The sequence below is a fragment of the Phacochoerus africanus genome, chromosome 2 (assembly GCF_016906955.1).
Source record: "Phacochoerus africanus isolate WHEZ1 chromosome 2, ROS_Pafr_v1, whole genome shotgun sequence".
NCBI lineage: Eukaryota > Metazoa > Chordata > Mammalia > Artiodactyla > Suidae > Phacochoerus > Phacochoerus africanus.
Window position 1 is genome coordinate 272,744,765 of NC_062545.1, and position 17,721 is coordinate 272,762,485.

Below are 17,721 nucleotides of genomic sequence, written 5' to 3' on the forward strand. Positions count from 1 at the left end.
GCTGCAGTGACAATGCTGGATCCTTATCTTGCTGAGCCACGGGGGAACTCTACAAATTAGTTTTTAAATTGAAAAAAAGATTTAAATTCATCAAGTCTTTGGTAACCCATAGTCTGGAGAAAATCACTGATAACATGTTAGTCTTCTTCCCAGAGGTAGATTTTCATGTGTAATTGTCACCTTCCTCGTTTTCTTGTGTATTGTCTCACCCCTCAGGTTAGGTGCTGAGCAAGTTGCTGTATGATTCTAAAATATTTTAATGCACTATATACTATTTTAATATGCTAAAAATGTCTGAAACCAGTCCCTATTCCTGACTATTTTGCTTATTCCCCAGCCTCTATTATGAGTAGTACTGTGGGGAGTGTTCATGTTTGAAATCATTGCATTCGAGGTTTATTCCCCCAGCTCCGTCCTCTAAGTGAGTTAGAAGGTATGAACCTTTTTACGGTTTTCATGCAGACTGCCAAGCTGCCTTCCGGAATCCAGCCAGCAGTTTGCAACACCACCTGCATGCATCGCGGTCCTCACGCTGGGTGTTAAAATCTTTGCTAATCTCCTAGAAATTTTTTGCCTTATCTTACGATGTAATGGTTAGGAGCATAGACTCCAGTGTCGTTCAGACCTGGAATCTTGTCCTTGTTCTCCCTCGGCGCTCTTGATTAAATCGAGTCATAATACAGGCAGTGTAGACTAGTGCTTGACAGGTCTCTGGAGCTCTTAAAGTAGGACCTCGGCACTGACGCAGAGGAGATGGGGCGGGGCGGAGCCAGCGCTGGAACGGCCAGTCACGAGTCGAAGCGGCGATGCCACGCCCTCTCAGGTCTCCCTCTTAAAAGGGCAAAAGGCACGGGGCGGGGGGGTCCCGTAGGGCCGCTCCAGACCCCCACTGTTGGAGTCCTTTGCACTTTGGGGCGGGCTTTGAATGGGCGGGGCCTACCTTCCGCCGTCCAGTGCCTCCACCCGGCGCAGTCCCCGCGGTGGGCCCCGAAAGCCTGCGCGGCTCCTTTAAGAACTCACGGGTCTGACGCCGGAGGTCGCGCCGTTCTTTCGGAGGTGCGGGCTGAGTGCCCTCCACAGCTCAGGCCAGAATCCACGGCCATGAAGTTACTGCGGGCGGGTTTAACCCTAGCGCTGGGCGCCGGGCTGGGTGCAGCCGCCGAGGGCTGGCGGCGGCAGCGGTGGGACGCACGGGAGGCGCCCGGTTTGCTAAGCCGGCTGCCTGTGCTGCCCGTGGCGGCGGCGGCCGGGCTTCCCGCCGTGCCCGGGGCCCCGGCGGGCGGCGGGCCCGGCGAGCTCGCCAAGTACGGGCTGCCTGGGGTAGCGCAGCTGAAGAGCCGCGAGTCTTATGTGCTGTGTTACGACCCGCGCACCCGCGGCGCCGTGTGGGTGGTCGAGCAGCTGCGGCCCGAGCGGCTCCGAGGCGACGGCGACCGCCGCTCTTGTGACTTCCATGAGGACGACTCAGTGCATGCATACCACCGCGCCACCAACGCCGACTACCGCGGCAGCGGCTTCGACCGCGGCCACCTCGCCGCCGCCGCCAACCACCGCTGGAGCCAGAGGGCCATGGACGACACCTTCTACCTAAGCAACGTCGCGCCCCAGGTAGCGCCTGGGCCCCTCGCCCCTGCGGCGGAAGGCGAGGCCACCCACTGCGCGCCTTCGAGCCTCAGGCTCTCTGCAAAGTGGGAAAGCTGCCGAGGGTGCGCCTAGGTCAGGCGCCTGGCGAGTCACACCGCGCCGCAGGCGGGAGGCACCGAGGGATGGGGCGCTGAGCATCCACTCTGCACTCTGATCTTAACCCCCGGGGGCCTCCCAGATCTTCAGTTTCCTTGTCTGTAAAATGGGGATAAAACCGTTACTCACCTACCCCTTGCAGTAGCGCTGAGGAACTGAAAACACCATTCAGGTACAGGAAAGTACTGAGCACGCTTCCTGGCCCATGGCAAGCAGTCAGTACCAGCTATCATGAGGAAAGCGAGTCTCAGACACCGAGTGACCGGCCCAGTGTCACATGAGGGAGGAGACCCAGGTAGTCTGTCTAGAGGAACCTGAGCTTTCATCCATTGTCCTATCTGCCTTCCTTCCAGGAGTAACAGGAAAGATCCCTGCAGGCCCTGGGTGTTGGTAACAGTCACTGTGCACCCTGGACTAGCTGCCCACCTCTAGCCGTGTTCCCATCCTGGCCTGACACGCATGTGAAGACGAATGTCAGGCTCTGATGAAGCTGTAGGGTCAGCTGTAGCCTCTGACCTGACTTGTGACCTCTCAGGAGCACTGTGCCCTCCCGGTTTGATTAGACACTGTCTGAGGACCAGAGGGTTCAAGTGGTGGAGTCTGGAGCAGACTCATGACCGTCCCGGCTGGGCTCTGCCTGTGGATCAGTTGAGGGAAAAGGCAAGGAGAGGTGCCCAGAGAGCTGGTCTTCCCATGAGGCCCTGGGGGCGGAGCCGGCCTATTTCTGGAAGATCTGCCCCTTTCCTTCATATGGCTCTTTGGAGCCAAGAGACATTTGTGAGTCCTGGGATGCTTGTTCGGCCCTGCTAGATGGGGGTATGCTGGCAACCCCTCGAGCTCTACCTGGGCTCCACCCTCATGACCATGTGGCCCAGGTGACTTTCCATCCATGAATCTGTTTCCTCTGCTTGTCCTCACCTCTCCCCTGCCCCCCCCCCCCCCGGAATCTTCTGGCTTGGTGCCAATGCCCCACCCTCAGGGCCTGGAGTAGCCCTCTGACAGCCTTGCAAGTGTCCCGGCCAGTCTCACTGAGGCCCACCTCTCCTGCCAGGTGCCACACCTCAACCAGAATGCCTGGAACAACCTGGAAAAGTACAGCCGCAGCCTGACCCGCACCTATCAAAATGTCTACGTCTGCACAGGGCCGCTCTTCCTGCCCAGGTAAGGTTAGACCTGGGGGCACCAGCACTGCCCACTCATCCCTTCCTGATGCCCCCAGGCTTTGTATCCACACCACCAGGTCTCGTGGAGTTCCCGCTGTGGCACAGTGAGTTAGGACTGACTGCAGTGGCTTGGGTTGCTGTGGAGGCACAGGTTCCATCCCCAGCCCAGTGCAGGGGGTTAAAGGATCTGTGTTGGGAGTTCCCATTGTCACTCAGCAGGTTCCAAACCGACTAGTATCCATGAAGATGTGGGTTCAATTCCTGGCCTCACTCAGTGGGTTAAGAATCTGGTGTGGCTGTGGCTGTGGCGTAGGCCGGCAGCTACAGCTACAAGTTGACCCCTAGCCTGGGAACCTCCATAGGCTGCAGGTGCAGCCCTAAAGAAATCATTTGGCTTCTCAGCATGTCTGCCCCTCCCTGCCTCAGGCCCTCCCAGTTGTACTCCAAGGTCGGAGGCCAAACCCACCTACCCACCTAGACCCCGTGTCCTCTGCCCCCGGGCACCAGGCCCCAAATCTGCCCCTGCTCCTTTCTGCATCTTCAGTGGTCCCATCCACTCAACTGTGTCCTGCCCAGACTGAAACCCTTGCGAGAGGCGCTCACCTTCACTCTCCTGTGTTTGGAGCAAACCCCCCCGCCCCTCGCTTCCCCTGGAGCCCGGCTTTGAACTCCATGTCCCTAACCCTTGTCCCTCCATAGCCCAGCCTCCCCCAGGTAGAAGGGACCAAGCTCCTCTGGGCTCGCTCGGTGACGTTTCTGGCCTGCTGAGGGCTTGGGACCAGTGAGGCGAGAGGTTGTGGCCAAGCAGCTGCCCTGGACAGGTGACCTCCACCTTCTCTCCTGTAAGATGGGGATAATGCCTGCTACCTACATAGCAGATGTTTAAGGGACAAAGTGGGTGTCACCCACTTTAAGGGAGGGAGGATGTCACCTCAGGAAAGCTCACCATGGGCTTGCTGAGGCGGTGGCTGGGGCACAGATCCCCCTTAATGAGCAAGGGCCTCCCCTGGTCCATGGTCATGGAGCAGACTCTGGGGAGGGTCAGCCTGAAGTTGCCCATCCCACATTCCGGGCACCTGTCATGCCCCAGGCCTCTGCTGGTGCCAGGGATTCAGCCGTCACAGCTCTGCTCCCTTGGCGCTCACCCGCCACCGGAAGAGACGGTCAATCATCAAGTGTCCACACGGATAAATGTGGATGTTTCTTTCTGCAGTGTTTATTGTCACCACACGCTCTGGCTGACCCAGTGCTGGGTGTGAGGGAAGCAGGAGAAGAAGCGCGTCTACCCAGCAGGAAGCGCCCAGCCTCCTGGGGGAGCCAAGCCCGGGGCCAAGAAGCCTCACTCTGTAGGGGCGGTCCTGCAGGTCCAGTCAGGGAAGGCTTCCTGGAGGTGGTGGCCCTTGGTCAGACCAAGCTCCCTGGGAGCTCTGAAAGGCCGTGTATGTCTGGGTCTGCCCACAGGACAGAGGCTGACGGGAAGTCCTATGTGAAGTACCAGGTCATTGGCAAGAACCACGTGGCGGTGCCCACCCACTTCTTCAAGGTGCTGATCCTGGAGGCAGCAGGCGGGCAGATCGAACTCCGCTCCTATGTGATGCCCAACGCGCCCGTGGATGAGGCCATCCCGCTGGAGCGCTTCCTGGTGCCCATCGAGAGCATTGAGCGGGCCTCGGGGCTGCTCTTTGTGCCGAATATCCTGGCCCGGACGAGCAGCCTTAAGGCCATCACTGCCGGCAGCAAATAAGGGCCACCCCAGCCAGACTGTGGGGTCCTGGGGACCAGGTTGAATGAAAGGTATTTATTTTTGGAGACAAGTCTTAGCTGTGTCTGTTCCGGGTGACCCGTGGGACCCTCTGGCTCCACTGCTGCTCCCTGGCCATCTTGGGCCCGACAGAACCTTCAGCTGGGCCGGGCACCTGCCCGGGTGAGGCCAGGCTGCAGGGCGGCCAGGGAGATGAGGATGGCTTCCTGGAAGAGAAGTGCAGCAACAGGCTGGCGCCTGGGAGGCCCCCGGGTGTCCCGGCTCCCAGGCCCCAGCCCCTTGGGGCGTGGGGCCCTCAGTGGGGCCCAGCTTTGTCTGGCAGATCTGTTGCTGGCCACTGCAGGCCCTGCCAGGAAAGGGCCTCACCTCTCTGCTCCTCAGTCTCCTCATCTGTAAAATGGGGCTGATCATCACAATACCTTCCTCCTGGGATCTGGAGACGGGGGAGGCAACGGGCAGGAGGACCCTCTGTGTAGCTGTCAAGGGGGGGAGCAGGGCTTCCTGCTGGGGGGCTGTGGCTGACAAGCTCAGGGCACCTGGCGCAGCAGGGCTCTTAGGGACAAGTAGACGGAGGCTGTCTCCCTGATTAGTCTCCACCCTTTGAGCCCAGTGGAAGCCAGGGTACCTTGCCCTAGTAGGTGCCACAAGCACAGCATTCTGTGCTGTCCTCAGAAGTTGGCGCCCAGGTTGAAGGCTCTCAGAGCTGGTCCCCTCTTGTCCCCAGTGCGACAGAGGTGCCAATGAGGGTCTGTGAGGAGGGCTGCCCTGGAGGTGGAACACTAAGGAGACAGCCGAGGAAACGAGCCTGGAGCAGGGCTGGGCGGGGTCTCTGGGGTCAGCCAGCCTGGGAGCAGCTGGATGGGTAGCAGCGCCCAGGATTCTTGACTCCTAGCTCACTTTTTTTTTTTTTTTTCCGGCCGCACCCATGGCTTGCAGAAGTTCCCAAGCCAGGGATGGAACCCATGCCACAGTAGCAACCAGAGCCACAAAAATGACAACACCAAGTTCTTAACCCGCTAAGCCACCAGGGAACTCCCTGCTACAGTTCTGCTGTGGTGAGAGGCCCCGTGGGTGAGACCACTCCCAAGAAGGCTGGCTCAGGGTGGCCGTGGGCGGGGTGGGGACAAGGAGAGTGGTGCAACCCCCCATGGACAGAACCCCGAGGCTCCGGCCCCTTGCTGGTGGCTGAACAGGCTGGGCCCGGAGGCCAGGGAGGCAGGAGGGCTCACCTCTGTGCGGATGGTGCGGCTGCCCTGGCTGGGGCAGGTGTTGACATACAGGTCGAACAGGACACTGGGTTCAGCCACCTCCAGGTTGGGGTCAGCGTCCACTGCAGCTTCCAGCCCCTGGAGGCCCCCAAACACCACGAGAGCGTGCCTGGCACCCACAGGAGGCAGATCAGTGACCACCCACCAAGGCCCACTGAATGCAGCCCCCCAGAGCGCTCAGGCCCCCCATACGCACCAGGGGCCCAGACTGTATGGTTTGGCCCCCACCTGTCTGGTCCCCCTGCTCCATTCCTCTTCCCCTGGCTGGACCCACCTGAAGTTGGGAAGCTGGGCGGAGGCCACATCCGAGCCTCGCTCTGATGTCCCAATGGTCAGGTCATAGCCGTCCTGGAAGGGGGCCTCAGCAAACACAGCACCTGCGGGGAGGCCAGCTCACTGGGGGCCTCGTTCCCCACAAGCCGCTTGGCTGTGTGTACTGGGGTGGGGGGGATGCCGAGGGGAGGGGAGATAAGCGAGCCACACCCAGGCCCAGACCCTTCACTCCTGGGAAGCCAGGGATTAAGCAGGCAGAGACCAAGCCTGGGCTGGCCTGGGACAACAGAGCAGAAGACATTTAACTTGTCTGGTCCTTTGGTCCCCATTCCCAGCCCCATGGCAGACACTATTAAAGATGCTTCTCAGACGTCCCTCAAAGCATGCCAGGCAGTGCACTCAGGGAGACCAGGGACCAGAGAAGGAATGGCACTTGTCCAAGGACACACAGCACGACAGTAGGATTAGGACTCTGGGCTGACTTCTGGGGCAAGCAAGGCTGTCTGTGGCCTCGCAGCCAGAGAGGACGTGTATGCATAGGAGGAAGCTCAATCCTTACTGAGGCAGGAGGCCAGGCGGACGGTGTAGCCCCAGTAGAGACCAGCTTTGGTGCGGGGGTCCTGCGACGACACAACTTTTCCACGGTAGGTCTTGCTCTCTGGGGGGGAAAGCAGAGAGGCTCTGAAGACAGGACAAGGAGACAGGGAAGGAGGAGGCTCCCAGTTTGCAGGCTGGCTGGCCTGGGGACACGTTCAGATACCTGGAAGCTGCTTCTGGTTCAGCCACACTGTCACCCGAAGTCCAGGCTCCAAGTTCTTGTCGATTTTCACTTCCTGGGGAGAAGCCAGAAGAAATTGGTGCTGTTCCCTGCAGGACAGCAGTGGTCGCTGCTCCCCAGACATGGGGGCACTGAAGGGGGTCCAGGTCAACCTTCACGCCCTACTCCCTGGCCCCCGGGCCAGACTTGCTCATAAGAGACCATTCTTATTCTATTTTTCTTTTTTTTTTTTTTTTTTTTTTTTTGCTTTTTAGGGCCCCACTCGCAGCACATGGAGGTTCCCAGGCGTCTAATCAGAGCTACGGCTGCCGGCCTACACAACCACAGCAACGCAGGATCCAAGCCACGTCTGCGACCTACACCACAGCTCACGGCAATGCCGGATCCTTAACCCACTGTGCAAGGCCAGGGATCGAACCCACAACCTCATGGTTCCTAGTCGGATTTGTTTCTACTGCGCCATGACGGGAACTCCCATTCTTATTCTTTTTTTGGATGCCCTGTGGCATAGGGAGTTTCTGGGCCAATGGTCAGATCATTCAAGCTGCAGTTACAACCTATGCTGCAGCTGTGGCAACACCTGATCCTTTAACTCACGGTGCTGGGCTGGGGATCGAACCTGTGCCCTAGTGCTCCCGTCTTGTTATGGCACAGCCAGAATCCACAAGAGACCATTTGTGCAAAAGGAGTACCCCCAAGATATTAGTCAAAATGAACGGCCCAGGGAGTTCCCTGGTGGCATAGTGGGTTAAGGATCTGGTGTTGTCACTGCAGTAGCTCAGGTGGCTGCTCTGGCATGGGTTCTATCCCTGGCCTGGGGACTTCACATGCTATAGGCTCGGTCAAAATAATAGTAAAAATTTAACAATAAAAAAATGACTGGTCCAGGCCTGGCACAGAGTAGGAGATATTATTTCATACATGGATGAAATCCTAGTTTCCTACATTTTGGCGTCTGTGCCATTTACTAGCTTTAGGAGTCTGAGCCGTCACTGAACCCCTCTGAGACTTAGTTTCCTAATCTGTCAAACAGAAGACTTCCCATAAACAATAGCTATCATTACAGTGCACGGGACCTGGCGTGAAATACATGCTGCATACATGGGGCCGTGATGGACCACTGCTGTTTGCGTTTTGTCCCTATTTTGCATTCAGGACGGGGCATGTTCTTTCCCTTTGGAGGGTTACTCAATGCGTTCCCCCTTTTATCTGGGTCCAGATTATCCTGGTCTGCCTTTATATCAAGTCTGTTCTTTTGGAGGAGGCGGGGGGACCAGCACACGTTTAAATGTTTCTGCCTCTGACTCTAGGAGACTTGAGATTAAATAGGTGGCAAATGAATGCTCCAGTTCCCAGCTCGGCATCATGCTGAAGCAGCCCCAGAGGGTTTTTTTTTTTTTTTTTGTCTTTTTGCTATTTCTTGGGCTGCTCCCTCAGCATATGGAGGTTCCCAGGCTAGGGGTCGAATCGGAGCTGTAGTCTCCAGCCTACGCCAGAGCCACAGCAACGTGGGATCCGAGCTGCGTCTGCAACCTACACCACAGCTCACGGCAACGCCGGATCGTTGACCCACTGAGCAAGCGCAGGGACCGACCCCGCAACCTCATGGTTCCTAGTCGGATTCGTTAACCACTGCGCCACGACGGGAACTCCCCCAGAGGGGTTTTGAACTTGATTTTGCAGAGAGTTGTTTGAGTTTTGTTTTTCGCATAAGGACTATCTTCTGGGGGTAACACTTTTTTTTTTGTCTTTTTGCCATTTCTTGGGCCGCTCGCACGGCATATGGAGGTTCCCAGGCTAGGAATTGAATCGGAGCTGCAGCTGCCAGCCTATGCCACAGCCACAGCAACACGGGGATCCGAGCCACATCTGCAACCAACACCACGGCTCACGGCAATGCCGGATCCCTAACCCACTGAGCAAGACCAGGGATCGAACCCGCAACTTCATGGTTCCTTGTTGGATTTGTTAACCACTGAGCCACGACGGGAACTCCAGGGGGGATAACACTTTTTAAAAGCAGTCAATTTCGGAGTTCCTGTTGTGGCTCAGCGGTTAACGAACCTGACTAGTATCCATGAGGACATGGGTTCAATCCCTGGCCATGCTCAGTGGGTTAAGGATCTGGCGTTGCCATGAGCTGTGGTGTAGGTCACAGATGCGGCTCGGATCCCGTGTTGCTGTGGCTATGGTGTAGACCAGCGGCTTCAGCTCTGATTGGACCCCTAGCCTGGGAACTTCCGTATGCTATAGGTATGGCCCTAAAAAGAAACACACACATACACAAAAACCCAAAGAGTAAATTTCATTCCTGGCTCTATCCATTGAGCTCCATCTTGGCACTTCTCTGGCCCAAATTTGCATCAGTGAGGGACTGGCAGGCAGAGACGCCTGGGTCCAGGGCTCCCCACCCCCTGTAGCCAGGGCGTGTCTGGGAGGTAGGTCTCGACCCACGCTCCGGTTCCTACCTTCTTCATGCCACAGTTGACAAAGGAGCCCTGGCCCGGCCGCGTGGGCCGGTCCACCACGACACCCTCTCGGAACTCGGAGTCCTCGTCCTGACGCATGTGGTGAGGGCTGTCCAAGGGGTTCAGGAGCCCTGTGTTTGAGGAGGAGCCGGGAGGCGTCTGGGAGGTGCAAAGGCACATGGGAAGGCCTGGTCCAAGTTCTGGCTCTGCCCACAGACCTGCTTGGCACCAGGCACAGCCTCGTCCTGCCTGGGCCTGCTTTCCCAGCTGTCCCATGATTTCTCAGGGTCTAGGGGATGACCCCTGAGAAATGGGGGTCACCCCACCCACCCCCGAGACTTACCTGCAAACTGTAGATCCTGATGCTTGGGGAAGAATGCCTTTCTTAGGTACCTAGGAAAGGATGCAGATCTCAGGAAGTTCCCAGGGAGGCCACCTCCCATCTGACCTGCCCCTCGGCCGCCCCTCCCTCGTGCTCTGGGAAGTCTGTGCTCCATCCTCTTACTGTGGACACTCCAGGTACTGCAGGATCCGGGCCAGCTGCACGCATGCCTGCCCCTTCTTGCCAACTCCCCTGAACTCCCCCTCCACAGTCCTGGAGAGAGAGCGCGAGACAATCCGGCAATGCCGGATCCTTAACCCACTGAGCATGGCCAGGGATTGAACCCATGTCCTCATGGATACTAGTCAGGTTCGTTAACCGCTGAGCCACAACAGGAACTCCGAAATTGACGGTACAGTCTTGGAGAGAGAGCCTGTGGGGTTCCCTTCAAGCGCTCCCCCCTCCCACCTGACCTCTGCAGTGACCATGGCCAGGGGGGACGGTGGGGCCACTGCAGACAGGATTCTCAGCCCGGGCAAGTGGGCAGGGAGAAGGGTGAAGCCCAGCCAACCTGGCAGCCCATCCCTTTTCCCTGAGCCCTGCTGCCCTCCTGGACGGCCCCTCACTTGGCATCTTGGCCCTCTTCATCGAACACCACGATCTCATCCACACAGAAGATGGCACAGGCTCTGGCAATCTGGCCAGCCAGGTAGGTGCGAAGCTCGGGCGACTGGGCGTTGTCCAGGATGGAGCCCGGCAGGGCCACGCTCAGGGTGTAGTGCCGCCCTGCGCAGGACAGGGGCGGTCAAGGTCAGCCGGATGGGCCGGGACCATCTCTCCCCTCCCTCCCATCCCAGCCTCTAATCCCAGGGCCCAGAGTTAGAGGAATGTTCCCACCCGGAGAATTCTGAGATGAGCACAAAGATTCAACTCCTTCTCCGGTCCTCAGTTTCCCCAGGAAGAAAATGGACGCAGTGATCTCCAGGGCTCCCATGAGCAGGGCATCCCACAGGGCAGGCGGGGGTGGGGGTGAGGCTTAGAGGTACTGACCTATTCACAGCCTCGGCCCCTGAGTGCTTCAGTTCTCCAGGCATTAAAAAGGGCTAATGATGAGAGTGCCTTTTATTTTGTTTATTTTATTTTTTTGGTCTTTTTGCCTTTTCCAGAGCCGCTCCCGTGGCATATGGAAGTTCCCAGGCTAGGGGTTGAATCGGAGCTGCAGCCACCAGCCTACACCAGAGGCACAGCAATGCCAGATCTGAGCCATGTCCGCGACCTACACCACAGCTCACGGCAACGCCAGATCCTTAACCCACTGAGCAAGGCCAGGGATCAAACCTGCAACCTCATGGTTCCTAGTCAGATTCGTTAACCACTGAGCCACAACGGGAACTCCGAGAGTGCCTTTTATGTATGCACGTTTAACCAGTAGCCCTAGGAAGTAGGTGGTACCATGATCCCCACTGAGAGGTGGGGAATCTGCAGCCCAGAGAGGTCAAATACCTGCCTGCAAAAGGCAGGACTGGCTTCAGAGCAACCACCACGCTTTTCCTCCCAGAAGGGTCCAAAGGGAGCCTACATGTGATAACACCCATAAAGGGCTTCCCAGTGTCTGAGACAGCTGACAAGCTCCGTCTCTGTCCCCACGGTCACCGTCATCACAGGTAACCACTGGGCTTACTGGGTATGATAACAGCCACATGACCCTCTAGACCCTTGGGTCTGGTGAAGGGAAAAAAGATACGACTTGTTAGGGTAGATCCAGATGCACAGACACGGAAGGACCGCCAGCACAGAGTGAAGTGGGATGAGAAGACCAGGTCCAGGCGTGCCGTCGTGGTTCAGTGGAAACAAATCTGATGAGCATCCACGAGGACGCAGGTTTGATCTCTGGCCTCGTTCAGCGGGCTAAGGATCTGGCGTTGCTGTGAGCTGTGCTGTAGGTTGCAGACACAGCTCGGCTCTGGCATGGCTGTGGCTGTGGTGTAGGCCGGCAGCTACAACTCCGATTCGACCCCTAGCCTGGGAACCTCCATATGCCACGGGTGCAGCCCCAAAAAGACCAAAAAAAATAAAAATAAAAACAAAAAGAAAAAGAAAAACCAGGTCCACAAGTGCATGGATAAAGCAGTCGCATTCTTAAAAAACTGTCTCTCCCTCTCTCCATGTATGTAAGTGGGTGGTAACGTAACAACTGGAGAAATTTTTACTCCAATGTGTACTAGGACTTTTCCTTTTTTTATAGTTTTCTGTATTATTTGGAGAGTTTTGTTTTGATTTTTTTTTTGTCTTTTCTAGGGCCACACCCACGGGATACGGAAGTTCCCAGGCTAGGGGGTGTAATCAGAGGTGTAGCTGCCGGCCTATACCAGTCACAGCAATGCCAGATCCAAGCCATGTCTGCAACCTATGCGACCTCACGGCAAGGCTGGGTCCTTAACCCACTGAGCAAGGCCAGGGATCAAACCTGAAACCTCATGGTTCCTAGTCGGATTCGTTAACCACCGAGTCACGATGGGAACTCCAAGCATGTATTATTTAATGAGAAAAAAGGGATGCATTCTTATTATGAAGTTGCAATAATAACATGAAAAATGAAACTAAAGCACAAAGAAAGTGCTCCATAAAAAAGTAAAAAAGAGGGAGTTCCCACTGTGGCACAGTGGGTTAAGAATCCGACTGCAGCAGCTCAGGTCACTGTGGAGGCCCAGGTTTGATCCCTGGCTGACAAGTCCCTTGTCCAGGGACTTCCATATGCCACAGGTGCGGCCATTAAAAAAGAAAAGGGAGTTCCCATCGTGGTGCTGGAACAAATCCGACTAGGAAACCATGAGGTTGTGGGTTTGATCCCTGGCCTCAGTCAGTGGGTTAAGGATCTGGCCTTGCCACGAGCTATAGCATAGGTCACAGACGTGGCTGGGATCTGGCATTGCTGTGGCTGTGGTGTAGGCCGGCAGCTACAGCTCAGATTAGACCCCTAGCCTAGGAAGCTCCATATGCCATGGGTGTGGCCCTAAAAAGACAAAAAAAAAGTAAAAAATAACTATTACTACAATGATGAGGTTCTGGAGACATAAAGTTATGATATCTATGCTTACCCTCCATAGGATTGAAATCTCTCTAAGTAGGAAGTTAGGACTCAGTTTTCCAGGTCTCTCCCATTCTCTGAGCCTGTCTCCATCAGGACAGATGTCTGGACCCATTGGCCTTTCAGGACCCTTGCAGCTAGGACATTCTCTGTCCTGCCCAGGACCCAGCCTGCTCACCCCAGGACCCAGCCTGCTCACCCCGATCCTCCCTCTGGGCAGCTGCCTCCTCCTCCTCCTGCTGGCGCTTTGCCTGTTCCTCCTGGGCTCTCTGCCGCTCCAGTTTTTTCATCATCTTGAGATCCTTCCACTTCTTTTTCTCCTCTTTTTCTGGATGAGAGAACACCCCAGATGGTAGAAGTGAGAGGGACTTGGAGTAGTCCAGGAGATGGTGCTCACGCACTAGGGTTGGCCTGGGTGCTCTCCTGCTGCTGAGAGAGCAGCCAGAGGAGCCTCCCAGGGCTTCTGGCCCTTTCCTCCCCTTTGGGGTACTGTGGGACCTAGAGGTGAGCACAGACACTCAGCTATCCGTTGAGCCCACCCGCCAGTCCCTTACTTACTCTGTTGCTTCCATTTTCGCCACTCGACTCTTTGGCCATGTTCACCCTGGAGAAGAAGCAGGAGAAGTTTTGGGTGTGAGGCTGAATGCTCACACCTGGGAGGGGGGGGTCCCATTTGCTGCTCCACACCTGTTCCTTCTTTCTAAGTGGGGATGGTAAGGAAACCAAGAGCTCTCCAACACACACACACACACACACACACTTCACCAAGAGCTCTCCAACACACACACACACACTTCACCAAGAGCTCTCCAACACATACACACACACACACACTTCCCGCGTCAGGAGGGCTGGTAAGGAAACCAAGAGCTCTCCAACACACACAGACACTGTTCCCGGGGTCAGGAGGGCTGGGGGCCTGCTGTACCCCTAGAGTCTGAGACTAGACCCACACATACTAAGCATGCAAGAAGTTGTTGAATGAGATCCCATTGGAGAGAACAAGAAACAGGCTCTGGAAGACAGGACCTGCCCACTGTCACCCCCGGGAGTCTGAAAAGATACGCCACAAAAGGGCTCCGGATTGCCGCAGGGTTCCGCCACCTGAATCTGTACCCCGGCCTGAGTAGGAGCTTCGGCAATGGGTTACCGACATTGTCCCGGGTCTGACTCAAACCCCGCTCGCGCCTCTGGTTCTCACCCGGACAGGGCGCAGGCCACGAGCATGCGGCACATCGGGGATTCCCGTCTCGGATTAGCGGGAAGCAGGGAGCTAGGAGCGCGGCCAGGCCCCGCCACGGGCCCCCACGCGGCATTTTCTCTTGCGCCCACCCTGCCCCGGGGTCCCGCATCCCTCCACCTACCGGGCCGCAAGGCCGTTTTCTCGCGCGCTCCGCCATGTTCGGCGCACACCGTCGGCCACGCCTCGCCAATCAGACTCACCCCTTCCGGCAACGCCTCCTCCAAGCCATCCAATCGTAGAGCCAATGGCGCGACGGGGCGTGGCCTAGGCGCAGGTCCTTAAGAGCGCCCGGGCCGGGGTGGGGGTGGGCTTGGGCTCCCCGGATAGGGTGGGCTCCTGGATTGGGCCCCAGGGATGGCCGGGGCTCATTGCCCGCCAAGGAGTCCAAAGGAGGGCAATATCCGACGCGCTCCAGAATCGTTGGACGATTGTGGATGAGAGTTGTCCTCGGGCTAGGACAAGCGCGAAATTCAAACCTCAGCTTGGTTTAATGCATTGGGGACCTTAACACCCAGAGCTGATTCAGAGCTGGAAATAATTCTGAGATTCAAAGCTGGAAATAATTTAATCCACTTATTTTACAGATTTTTTCATTTAATCTCTCTCTTTTAATTAACAGACTGTATATTTTTAAGGGCCACACCTGCAGCATATGGACGTTCCAGGCTAGGGATCCAATCAAAGCTGCAGCTGCCAGCCGACACCACAGCCACACCGGATCCCAGCCAGGTCACTGAAGCTCACGTCAACGCTGGATCCTTAACTCACTGAGCAGGGCCAGGAATCCGATCCTCACAGATACTAGTCAGGTTTGTTACCACTGAGCCACACCAGGAACTCTCTCTTTTTTTATTTTTTTAGGGCCAGAGATTCGGCATGTGTAAGATGGAATTTCCCAGGAAAGGGGTTGAATTGGAGCTATAGCTGCCAGCCTACACCACAGCCTCAGCGACACGGGATCTGAGTCATGTCTGGGACATACACCACAGCTCACGGCAATGCCGATCCTTAACCCACTAATCGAGGCCAGGGATCAAACCCTCATCCTCATGGATCCTAGTAGGAATCATTTCTGCTGTGCCACCCCGGCAACTCCAACCGCTCATTTCTTCTTATTGCTGGACATTATTAATTATATGGATATGCCAGTGTGTCTATCTGTTCAGCTTTTGAAGGACATTTGGTTGCTTCCAGTATTTGGCAATTATGAATAAAGCCACTTTAAACATTCATGTGCATGTTTCTGTGTGGACGTGAATTTTCAACTATTTGGGGAAGGAGTTCCTGTTGAAGCACAGCGGAAAAAATCTGACTAGGAACCGTGAGGTTTCAGGTTCGATCCCTGGCCTTGCTCAGTGGGTTAAGGATCTGGCGTTGCCGTGAGCTGTGGTATAGGTCACAGATGAAGCTGGGATCTGGCGTTGCTGTGGCTCTGGCATAGGCCGGCAGCTGTCGCTCCGATTAGACCCCTAGCCTGGGAACTTCCATATGCCTTGGGTACGGCCCTAAAAAAAGAAAGAAAAAAGTCAACTATTTAGGGAAAGAGCTGGGAGCTGGGTTGCTGGATCCAACATTAAAACTATGTTTAGCTTTATAAGAAATTGCCAAACTGTTTTCCAAAGTGATTATGCCATCTTGCATTCCTACCAGCAATGAATGGAATACATTTATTTATTCATTTATTGGCCACAAAGTTCCTGGGCCTGAGATTAAACCCACAGCACAAGAGTAACCAGAGCCACAGCAGTGACAATGCCAGATACTTAATCTACTGAGCCACCAGGGAACTCCACCTTTTTGCTATTTTTATTTATTTATTTATTTAGGGATGCACCTGAGGCATATGGAAGTTCCCAGGCTAGGGGTCCAATCAGAGCGACAGCTGCCGGCCTACACCATAGCCACAGCAAGGATGCATCCCAGCTGAGTCTGTGACCTACACCACAGCTCATGGCAATGCTGGTTCCTTAACCCACTGAGCAAGATCAGGGATCGAGACCACGTCCTCATGGATACTAGTCAGGTTTGTTACCGCTGAGCCATGATGGGAACTCTGGAACTCCAGCTTTTTAAATAATTACTTGAGTCAATATTCATTCATTCAACCAACAAATATTTATCAAGAAGAACTCGTTTTGAAGCAGGAGCTCTTGGTGCTAACTGCCACAAGGATAAGGAAAAGCACATACAGATATCGAGGTTACAATCTAGTAGAGATTAATTTCTAATATAACATATGTGTTAGCATTACTGAGCTTGTATCTATTTCACCATCACCCCTGCCGTATCTGAATGAAAGGCAAAGTTATTTATGCATCTCAGTTTGCCTGAGATTACTCAGTCTAAGATCTGGAAACTCTGTAGCGTCCCAAGTTTGAGTTATGGGCAAATACTGGATCAGTTCATAAGACAGTCAAACCTTTCTTTGGTCAGCGTGGTTCTACTCCAGAAATCTATGGGTTTTGGAGTTCCTCTTGTGGCTCAGTGGGTTATAAACTCTACCAGTATTCACGAGGATGTGGGCTCAGGATCCAGCGTTACCGTGCGCTGTGGTGTAGGTGGCAGACGCAGCTCAGATCCTGCGTTGCTGTGGCTGTGGTATAGGCAGGCAGCTGCAGCTCTGATTTGACTCCTAGCCTGGGAACCTCCATATGCCACCGGAGCAGCTTTAAAAACAGACAAACAAAAACAAACAAACAAACAAACAAACACACACTATGGGTTTACCCCATGGAGGACTTTCTTATCATCAGGCTACTGGCAGTATGGCTGAGCCTCTGCGTGATTATTCTGCTGCACAATCTTGACTTCGGAGCAGTGGTAGGAGTACAAAGTCATGATTTAGAAAGGGAGAAAGTCAAGTGTCCTATGTCCTAAGACCAAATACGTTCCAACAGCAATTCTCTGACACCAAGTGGGTGACCTGCACTTCCATTCAGTTCTGACAAGTTGCCATAGCCTTCCTGTGTTAAGGGCTCAGTCACACAAGACTGTCTCTCACTACAGACGCAGCAAGTGGGATCCGCAGGCCACCCACTCCTCTGCCTGGCTGCCTACAAATCCCAGCATGTCCATGACTGCCCCCTCAGGGTCAATAATTTGCTGAGACAGTTTGTAGCACTCAGGAAAGTGCTGCACTTACAATTACAGGGTTTTTTTTGTTTGGGTTTTTTTTTTTGGTCTTTTTTTGGGGTTGCACCCACAGCACATGGAGGTCCCCAGGCCAGGGGTCCAATCAGAGCTATAGCTGCCAGCCTACGCCAGAGCCACAGCAACTCAGGATCTGAGCCGCGTCTGCGACCTATACCACAGCTCATGGTAATGCCGGATCCTTAACCCACTGAGCGAGGCCAGGGATTGAACCTGCATCCTCATGGATGCTAGTCGGATTCGCTTCCGGTGAGCCGTGGCGGGAACTCCCCCAGTTACAGTTTTATTATAGAAGATTCAACTCAAGTACAGCCACATGGAAGAGGTACAGAGAGTGAGGGCTTAGGGGAGGGGAGCACAGCTTCCATGTTGTCTCGAGATGTGCCATCCTGCCTAGCAGCTCGCGCATGTGCTCACCAACCCAGAAGCTCCTGGAGCCTCACTGATTCACGGTTGTTTTGTTTGT

The 17,721-nt window shown here is 55.2% G+C and overlaps 2 protein-coding genes across 6 annotated transcripts; one reads left to right on the forward strand and one right to left on the reverse strand.

The window, feature by feature from the left end:
- Positions 1-889: 889 nt before the first annotated feature.
- Positions 890-4,712, forward strand: ENDOG (endonuclease G). The gene is made up of 3 exons (XM_047768601.1): positions 890-1,608; positions 2,792-2,901; positions 4,365-4,712. Exons 1-3 carry the CDS (start codon positions 1,102-1,104, stop codon positions 4,645-4,647), a joined length of 900 nt encoding a protein of 299 aa, XP_047624557.1. The 5' UTR covers positions 890-1,101; the 3' UTR covers positions 4,648-4,712.
- Positions 4,096-14,290, reverse strand: SPOUT1 (SPOUT domain containing methyltransferase 1). Of its 5 annotated transcripts, XM_047768607.1 has the most exons (13): positions 14,227-14,290; positions 13,421-13,466; positions 13,062-13,190; positions 10,401-10,560; positions 9,958-10,047; positions 9,796-9,845; positions 9,453-9,583; positions 6,967-7,039; positions 6,766-6,864; positions 6,208-6,310; positions 5,895-6,042; positions 5,291-5,444; positions 4,853-4,871 (listed from the first exon to the last, which is right to left on the reverse strand). In XM_047768607.1, the coding sequence occupies exons 1-12, from the start codon at positions 14,260-14,262 to the stop codon at positions 5,334-5,336; spliced, it is 1,176 nt and encodes a 391-aa protein (XP_047624563.1). In that variant the 5' UTR covers positions 14,263-14,290; the 3' UTR covers positions 4,853-4,871; positions 5,291-5,333. The 5 variants fall into 5 exon arrangements, with proteins under 5 accessions (XP_047624565.1, XP_047624560.1, XP_047624563.1 ...); XM_047768609.1 differs by lacking the exon at positions 5,291-5,444 and having other exon boundaries at positions 4,096-4,871; XM_047768604.1 differs by lacking the exon at positions 5,291-5,444 and having other exon boundaries at positions 4,096-5,098.
- Positions 14,291-17,721: the final 3,431 nt, after the last annotated feature.